The sequence below is a fragment of the Sardina pilchardus genome, chromosome 6, assembly GCF_963854185.1.
Source record: "Sardina pilchardus chromosome 6, fSarPil1.1, whole genome shotgun sequence".
Classification (NCBI taxonomy): domain Eukaryota; kingdom Metazoa; phylum Chordata; class Actinopteri; order Clupeiformes; family Clupeidae; genus Sardina; species Sardina pilchardus.
This window is the reverse complement of record NC_084999.1, coordinates 685,750-696,167: the sequence shown is the minus strand read 5'-3', so window position 1 is coordinate 696,167 and position 10,418 is coordinate 685,750. Positions and strand designations below refer to the sequence as shown.

General features: G+C 45.9%; 1 protein-coding gene across 3 annotated transcripts in view; it reads left to right on the top strand.

Moving 5' to 3' along the window:
• erfl3 (Ets2 repressor factor like 3) overlaps window positions 1–5,469 on the top strand; it is a 39,648-nt gene extending 34,179 nt beyond the window's left edge. For all 3 annotated transcript variants that reach the window (XM_062537987.1, XM_062537986.1, XM_062537989.1), the window contains one exon: window positions 2,019–5,469. In XM_062537987.1, the coding sequence (XP_062393971.1) occupies window positions 2,019–2,825 (807 nt within the window). In that variant the 3' untranslated portion in view covers window positions 2,826–5,469. The remainder of the gene's footprint in view (window positions 1–2,018) is intronic.
• Window positions 5,470–10,418: the final 4,949 nt, after the last annotated feature.

The following is a 10,418-nucleotide window of genomic DNA, read 5'->3' as shown; positions in this document are numbered from 1 at the left end:
TGAAATTTCATTTGAATGCCTGAATGTAAAGATCCAGGAAACATAATGCCAACTTTTGTTTATGGTAAACGGCCCAGCATAAATAAATTATAATAGGCGTAAATAACTTATCTGGAGATCTTTAAATGAAACACTAATCTTTTGACCATGTTATATTCAAATTTGCCTAAACAATACTCAATGCTAAACAATGTAGCCTATTGTAGCCTACAGTCTCTATTCTGTTTCTATGGAAGTGGCAAGAATCCACGTTGTTAAATGTCGGTTAATGAAATAGCCTTCCAACAGGTTGAAGCGGAGCTTTGCCAACAACGTTATTGTGTAGTTTCAGTTTCTGTCGCGCAAACGTGCAAACGCATGCAATGAACGCTCATACCACCACTTCATTGTATGACTCTATGTTTAATCGCATCGAATTAGCAAGCATTTCCTCCTGATTGCAGAACACGTTTGTTTTCTTTTCTGTCGGGCCGCGGTTGCATGATCAATTGCGCAGCTAATTATCAGGTGAAGCACCGGACCTCACTCCATGCCTCGCAGACCAGCAAGCTCCACGTTGCGTCAGGGAGTTTTTTGGGCTTTTTTGTGTGTATGTTTTTAATTGTAGTATGTGTGCATTGAGCAGTTTCTCAAAAATACGGAACAAACAGCGTTCTGTAGTTCAATACGGAACAAGACTTTTAGGTGTCAAATACGGGACGATTCCGTATTATACGGAACGGTTGGCAACCCTAGCATTAAATGTGATACGCGCTAGCATGCTATCAGGCCATAGGCATTAAATGTGATACGCGCTAGCATGCTGTCAGGCCATTGGCATTAAATGTGATACGCCCTGGCATGCTATCAGGTCATAGGCATTAAATGTAATACGCGCTAGCATGCTATCAGGCCATAGGCATTAAATGTGATACGCGCTAGCATGCTATCAGACCATAGGCATTAAATGTGATACGCGCTAGCATGCTATCAGCTCATGGGCATTAAATGTGATATGCGCTAGCATGCTATCAGGCCATAGGCATTAAATGTGATACGCGCTAGCATGCTGTCAGGCCATTGGCATTCAATGTGATACGCGCTAGCATGCTATCAGGTCATAGACATTAAATGTAATATGCGCTAGCATGCTATCAGGCCATAGGCATTAAATGTGATACGCGCTAGCATGCTATCAGACCATAGGCATTAAATGTGATACGCGCTAGCATGCTAGTTAAGTTTGCATGCCAAGCAAAGCAAATAAATTATCCATTCTGATCAGCTGAACAAATTGAAAGTGATGTTATTCACAGCCTCATGTATGAGAGGCCCAGGTTGTTGGAAAATGATGTGTAGATCTGACAGATTTGTCTAATGGATGATATGAGTGTTTACTACTATACTGCTATATTGAGTTACACTGGTAGTGAGCATCTGAAGGAGTAAAGGAGTAACGGAAGGGAATGGAATCGTTTCTTCCTTGGGTCATTTAAGACCACTTCATCGAAATCCATCCATTCGCGGAGGTGATGATGATGATAATAATAATAATAGTAATGATAACCTCATGTAGCTCTGAGGCATAATGTTACACTTCAGTTAAAGACCCAGGGGGTCGTCAAAAGTCGTCTTTATGGGGAAAAGAGTTAAAGATTCAGGGGTCGTCAAAAGTCGTCTTTATGGGGAAAAGAGTTAAAGATTCAGGGGTCGTCAAAAGTCGTCTTTATGGGGAAAAGAGTTAAAGATTCAGGGGTCGTCAAAAGTCGTCTTCATGGGGAAAAGAGTTAAAGATTCAGGGGTCGTCAAAAGTCGTCTTTATGGGGAAAAGAGTTAAAGATTCAGGGGTCGTCAAAAGTCGTCTTTATGGGGAAAAGAGTTAAAGATTCAGGGGGTCGTCCATCTGAAACGGACCGCTTCATATTCCCCATTACAACGCCAGACAGACAGACAGACAGACAGACAGACAGACAGACAGACAGACAGACAGACAGATTTGACTTGTGTGTGTGTGACCCTTGACCTTTGCCCTTTGGCAGGTGGAGCCGATCTCAGACATCGAGTCGGAGGAGGAGGTGCAGGTGACGGACGAGAGCGACGAGGAGGCCGACGAGGACGAAGACTTCAAGCCCTTCTCCTCTTCCTCACACCACCACCACCTTCATCACCACCAGCAGCACCAGCATCACCATCATCATCATCATCATCCTCATCATCATCATCGTCCTCACCTCGCACGCCCGCCCCATCGCCATGCCAACGGCAGCGGCAGCGGTGGCCACGACGAGGACCCTGACGAGGAGGAGGACGTCTTCAAAGCCCCCGCGCCCCCGCTCCCGCCCCACACACACACACACACACACACACACACACACACACACACGCCCCCCCTCCCGCCGCTGAAGAGCGAGCCGCTTGACCCCCCCGTGACCCCCGTGACCCCTGTGACCCCCCCGCCGCAGGGCCAGTGCATCCCGCTCAAGCTGCGCTTCAAACGGCGCTGGACGGAGGAGCAGAGGATGGAGTGCAGCAGCAGCAGCAGCAGCAGCAGCCAGACACACACACACACACTCACACCTCACACACACCTCACACACACACACATACTCACTCAGGACGACAGGAAGGTAGCGAGGGATAGGGAGAGGGAGAGGGAGGAGGACGACAAGAAGCCCCCCGGCCCTGGAGCGAGGGAGAGAGAGAGAGAGAGGGAGGAGGAGGAGGAGGGGGAGGACCTGGGGGGGCAGCGTGGGCTCAATCCCCCCTCAGCCCTCAGCGTCGGCAAGGGAACCACGGACCTGCACCGGGCTACCGCACAACTCTCTCTGGAGAACAGGGACTACTGAACACACACACACACACACACACACACACACACACCTGCACCGCGCTACGGCACAACTCTCTCTGGAGAACAGGGACTACTGAACACACACACACACACACACACACACACACACACACACACACACCTGCACCGCGCTACGGCACAACTCTCCCTGGAGAACAGGAACTACTGAACACACACACACACACACACACACACACACACACACACACACACACACACACACACATACGAACACACACACACACACACACACACACACACACACACACACATACACATACACACACCAGCTCCGACCTCTACCACACTATAGCACAGCCCTCTCTGGAGAACACACACACACACACACACACACATACTCTCCCACACGTACACTCAAACTCTCACATACACATACACACTTACAAACTCTAGCTGTGGACTGCTGACGTATCCCACACACACACACACACACACACACACAGATCAACACTGACACCAGAGGATACTCTGGGCAATCTACTCCCAACTGTGTGTGTGTGTGTGTGTGTGTGTGTGTGTGTGTGTGTGTGTGTGTGTGTGTGTGTGTGTGTGTGTGTGTGTGTGTGTGTGTGTGTGTGTGTGTGTGTGTGTGTGTGTGTGTGTGTGTGTGTGTGTTAGAGATAGAGAGAGCAGTAACTGGAAGCTTCAGAGATCTTGGAGATGGCTCATCCCCCCCACCTTCCAACACCTCAGGAGTCCTGATGCTCGACCTCTGACCCTGACCTTGACCTTTGACCCTGACCTCTTGACCCCTGACCTTTTGACCTTGACCCCTGACCCCTGGGCGTCAGTCTATTTTTGTAAGTGGACTTGACTGTGAAGTGCCTGGACCCTCTCACCCCGACTCTGAGAGGCTACCATCTGGTGAAACACTGTCCCCTACACACACACACACACACACACACACACACACACACACACACACACACACACACTTTCTCAGGCTACTCACTGCCCCCTCACTCCACCTGACGGATCACCAGCGAGACTCACCTGCCGTTCACCTGAAGCCCCTCCCCCAGAGCCAGCAGAGACTGGGATTGGACAGCTGAACAGTCTTCGCGGTAACAGTGGAACTTTGTTGTGGTGGAGGCGGGACATTCTGATCAGATGACCAGTGACAAGGCTGTTAGCTCCGCCCATTCATCCTGTAGACTTTCATCATGTTAATTAAACACACACACACACACACACACACACACACCACTGCCTTTAACTCTACTACACATTTCCTCTTGTCCTCCTGTCCCACCAGCATGGCAGATACAACCTCTGACCCCAATCTCAAACCCAGGGAGGATTCTGGGAAGTGTAGTTCATCTGTCATCCTATGCCTTGTTTTTATAGCATGTGAAAACTGGACCCAAACCCATGACCTGTAACACGTAAACAAACTACTCCCCCATGTAAACAGATGTAACCATGTAAACAAACTCTCGTATAGCTACTCTGTAGAAGTAGAGCTGGAGCATTTATGGACTCAACCATTCAGGGGGGGTTCGGGGTGGGCTTTTGGGCGGAGCATATGGACTGAACCATTCAGGGTTCTGGGCATTCTGTTTGGGAATTGTGCTTTGTGTTTCCCGGGAGACGAGATCAGAGTCCACATCAGCAGTGGAGTGCTGGAGAGAGGAGGTGGACATCACTCCCTCTCTCCCTCTCTTCTCTCTCTCTCCATCTCTCCCTTTCTCTCCCTCTCTCTCCCTCTCTCTCTCCTTCTCTTTCTCTCCATCTCCCTCTCTCTTCTCCCTCTCTATCTTTCTCTCCCTCCCTCCCTCCATCTCTCTCTCTCTCTCTTTCTCTCTCTCTTTCTCTCTCTCTCCCTCCCTCCATCTCCTCTCTTTTCCTCTCAGGATCTCTTTCTCCTGCTCGTCTTATGCACTCTGGTCTGACCTGTCAATCATGTTTGTTGCCGGGGGTGACGACTCTGAAAACATTCTCAGGCTGTGCTTAGGTGTTTCTGTCAGATTACACACACACACACACACACACACACACACACACACACTCAGAATGAGGATGTGGGGTCCACAAACACAGACACACACGCACGCACGCACACACACACACACACACACACACACACACACACACACACACACACACGCACACACACTCACTCAGGTTGAGAATGTGGGGTCCACACACACACACGCACGCACACACACACACACACACACACACTCACTCAGGATGAGAATGTGGGGTCCACACACACACACACACACACACACTCAGGTTGAGAATGTGGGGTCCACATACACACACACACACACACACACACACACACTCAGGTTGACAATGTGGGGTCCACATACACACACACACACACACACACACACACACACACACACACTCAGGTTGAGAGTGTGGGGTCCATGTTGGTTCCCTGATCCCAGCTATCCCACTCACACTGTTCAGAAACATTGTCATCGATGTTTGTTTATTATTATTATTATTATTATTATTATTATTATTATTATAATTATTATTATTGTTATTATTATGACTGCGAGCCCCTCCCTCCTGTACCGTCTCGTCTCGTTCATTTGTCTGTCTGCTGTGTGTTACACAAACATCCCATAATATGACCCCAGCAGTGGCCATGGCAACGGCTGATGGACAGGGGTGGGGTTCAGGGGTGGGGCCTGTTTATTTTGAAACGTTCCGTTTCGCTCGCTCTTGTACATTGTTATTTTCATTTGGGTATTGTACCTTTGGAAAGGACTGTGTTGTTTTACTGTGTACAGTTTCCTCTCCTCCTCTACATCCTTTTCTCTCTCTCTCTATCCGTCTCTCTCTCCATCCCTCTCTCTCTCCTTTTAATTTTAATACCATGTTGTAACACGACTCTTTGTGTTTTTTCCAGACGTGTTGTTGCTGTAATCAGGTTTCATTAAAACTGGCAAAAAAATACTGTGTGTGTGTGTGTGTGTGTGTGTGTGTGTGTGTGTGTGTGTGTGTGTGTGTGTGTGTGTGTGTGTGTGTGTGTGTGTGTGTGTGTGTGTGTGTGTGTGTGTGTGTGTGTGTGTGTGTGTGTGTGGTGTGTGTGTGTGGGTGGGTGGGTGGGTGGGTGGGTGGGTGTGGGTGCACACGTGCGTCTGTGTATGTGTGTGTGTGTGTGTGTGTGTGTGTGTGTGTTCGGGTGCGTGCATGCGTGTGTATGTGTGTTTGTGTGTGTGTGAGCGCGAGCGCTTGTGTGACTGAGAGAAAAAGGTTAGTTGTCAGATTAAGGTGGTCCTACTCACACACACTTAAACACTCTCTCTCTCTCTCACACACACACAGACTTAAACACTCTCTCTCACACACACACATATACACACTAAAACTCTCTCTCTCACACACATACATGTAAACACACATAGGGTTACTGTACATTCTAGAAAACAACACAAGTACTATTTCCCATTACACGCACACACACAGCACCATTCTAAGGCCAGAGATATCACACACACACACACACACACACAGCACCATTCTAAGGCCAGAGATATCTCACACACACACACACACGGCACCATTCCAAGGTCAGAGATGTCACACACACACACAGCACCATTCTAAGGCCAGAGATATCACACACACACACACACAGTACCATTCTAAGGCCAGAGATATCACACACACACACACACACACACACACACACACACAGTACCATTCTAAGGCCAGAGATATCACACACACACAGTACCATTCTAAGGCCAGAGATGTCTCTTACTGGGTAACGCCGCTGTGCTGAACTTGACTCCTGTGAAGGGAAATGCCGCCATCTCCTGGTACTTTAGAGAAGTGCCCACTGTGTACTGCGCTTTGGGTGGTAGCACACAGACCTGATCACACACACACACACACACACACACACACACACACACACACATATTACATACTATGCACATACACACATATTACACTCTACACACACACATACAGTATTACACACTACTACTGCTACACACACACATACACACACACACACACACAAACATATTACACACTAGTAGACCGTAAATAACCCAACAACCCAACAGGCCACTCATGAATCATGTATTTATTTTTTTATGTAAGAACATTCATTCATTCAACACCGTTAACAACACTGCCTAACAACGCCGTTAACAACACTGTTAACAACACTGCCTAACAACGCCATTAACAACGCTGTTAACAACACTGCCTAACAACACCGTTAACAACACTGCCTAACAACACCGTTAATGACACTGCCTAACAACACCGTTAACAACACTGCCTAACAATGCCGTTAACAACACTGCCTAACAACACTGCCTAACAACACCGTTAACAACACTGCCTAACAACGCCGTTAACAACGCTGTTAACAACACTGCCTAACAACACCGTTAACAACACTGCCTAACAACACCGTTAACAACACTGCCTAACAACACCATTAACAACACTGCCTAACAACGCCGTTAACAACGCTGTTAACAACACTGCCTAACAACACCGTTAACAACACTGTCTAACAACGCTGTTAACAACACTGCCTAACAACACCGTTAACTGCCAACACCATTAATGACACTGCTTAACAACGCCGTTAACGACGCTGCCTAACAACACTGTCTAACAACACCATGAACGACACTGCCTAACGACACTGTTAACGACACGGCAACACACTTGCTGTGATTGGGAAATGCTTCATGTAAGATGACGTCCATATTCTCATAGAATTGTGGTTTTCAGGTGTAGACGGGGGTGCAGCTAGACATCCAGTTCATCCCAGTTCATCTGGGATGAACTTGCAAAAGTCAAGGGTCAGAATTTATCAGCCTGGGACATCCCAGACAGGTTGTGGCAGAGAATTTTTAGAGAGTGGGTATTATTATTATTATTATTATTATTATTATTGCCACTTTGTCCACCAATGAAATGTAGCACTGTATCATCAACAACGCTGTTGGAATGCCGGTGTTGGAATGCCGGTGTTGGAACTACGGTGTTGGAATGCCGGAGGTAGCGAATTGCGGCATAGCTACTAGTGCTTTCTGGAAACAGGTGTAACACTCGTTGTTTGATCGCAAGTTGCATCGCACCACGGTGGTTTAGCAACGCCGTTGATTGGTTGTAGCCTACAGTAGGTCTATCCAGTTGAGCAAAGAGACATTTGTTTCCTGGTTGGGTTGAAACACGGCCCTTAATCACAGCCCAACGGAGCGGCATCAGCCGCTAATCTGACTAGCATGTGGAGTGACAACGCCAGCTACGCGCTACATACTGATCTCACCAAACCCATATCTAGCAGCAACAAGGACACAGGCTACATATCAGATGATGAAAGTGAACATTTGGACCATTTTGAATTTGATGCAACAGGTTTGAAAAGAAGTTGGGAATGTTTACCACTGTGCTGCTTCACCTCTTCGTTCAAAAAAATCTGAAAATGTTTATTAACTGAGGAGACCAGTTGCCAGTTTTTTGAGAATAAAATGTAGTTCCATTACTCCCTGCTATGGTATCTAGATAGATAGATAGATAGATAGATAGATACTTTATTGATCCCTGCTATGGTATCTAGATAGATAGATAGATAGATAGATAGATAGATACTTTATTGATCCCTGCTATGGTATCTAGATAGATAGATAGATAGATAGATAGATACTTTATTGATCCCTGCTATGGTATCTAGATAGATAGATAGATAGATAGATAGATAGATACTTTATTGATCCCTGCTATGGTATCTAGATAGATAGATAGATAGATAGATACTTTATTGATCCCTGCTATGGTATCTAGATAGATAGATAGATAGATAGATAGATACTTTATTGATCCCTGCTATGGTATCTAGATAGATAGATAGATAGATAGATAGACAGATACTTTATTGATCCCTGCTATGGTATCTAGATAGATAGATAGATACTTTATTGATCCCAATAGATAGATAGATACATTATTGATCCCCAAGGGGAATCAGCTCAGCTGCTCAGCAGCATGGGGTATTACCATCATGCTCTTCCTTCCATGATGTGCCTAATTTGACAGGTCTGGACTCTTCCATGATGTGCCTAATTTCACAGGTCTGGACTCTTCCATGATGTGCCTAATTTCACAGGTCTGGACGGTTAACATATGTGCAGAATTCATTTTGCCGCTGTTTTCATAAATAGTCCAGGTCTTCCCTGGAAAAGACATTGCCTGGATGGCAGCACATGTTGCTCAAACCCTGTAATCTGTATACATCATTCAGAATTGACTGTGCTTTGCCAGATGTCCAAGATGCCCATGCTGTGGGCACTAATGCCCCTCCACCCCAGCACAGATGCCCATGCTGTACACTAATGCCCCTCCACCCCAGCACAGATGTTGGGTTTCAAACTGAGCTGTCACTTAAAGGTATCAAAGCATGGAAACCATTTTTGTTTTGGTTTTGATGAATTAGGATTGGTTGTGAGGAGGTTGTGAGGAGGTTGTGCGTAACCAAAGAGCTATCATGAACATGAGTCATCAGGGAGTGATGAATAACATTTATAATAGTTATACGTATATATATATATATTTCAGACATATGTAAGATTCCTATAGTTCTGTTTCGTAAGGGTTTCGCTCTCTATCTTTGCTCGATGCACAAAAAATCCTATATGTATCTCCAATTCTAGGGAGTTTTTCCTTGCCCCTGTTACTCATGGGCTATCTTTGAATGTCTAACACTCTGTAAAGCGCCATGAGACATGTGTAATGTATTGGCGCTCTATAAGCGACATTAAATTAAATTGAAATTGAAATAGATGAGTTCGCTCTGCCTCAATGTGGCCAGCAGAGGGCGCAGGTGCAAGCTACCTCATGATAGTTGAGCCGTGTCTGCTGCATGGCAAGTGTTATGTAATCGCCCTGCTGTGTTTTATTTGTTGCGATAATAATAATAATAATAATAATAATCAATCATCATCATCTTTATTTGTGTAGCACAGAATGCTCAAAGTGCTTTACTTTGGATCATGTAGGCTAACACAATAATAAAAGGAGTCAGTCGTTGCTGTGGCCGCTTATGATCCAATCCGAAACATATCCGAAACATATCAGAAACATATCAGAAACATATCCGTAACATATCAGAAATATAGAAAAGAACATGTAAACATTTCTGATTTATTCTTTATGATGTAGCGTAGCCTATATGGACCCTCCTGATCTACGCCATGCGTAAGTATACACACACACACACACACACACACACACACACACACACACACACGCCAAACCTGCCAACATTCATCTTTTTTAGAAAAAGTGAATAGATCCGTGATTTCCGTGAAGTTTGATGGTCATGCAAATTCCGGGAGTTTTCTGGGAGAAATAACATAGGCCCACTACACTACACTACACTACACTACACTACACTACACTACACTACACTACACTACACTACACTACACTACACTACACTAAACTAAACTATAGCCAAGATAGGCTGCTGGTCAGAGATTAAATTCGTTCAAATGTAGAACTTCTCATGCAGCTTCTTGTATCTTCTGTTACTTGTGCCTGCACTCAGGTAACGGCGGGGGTTTGTGTGTGTGTG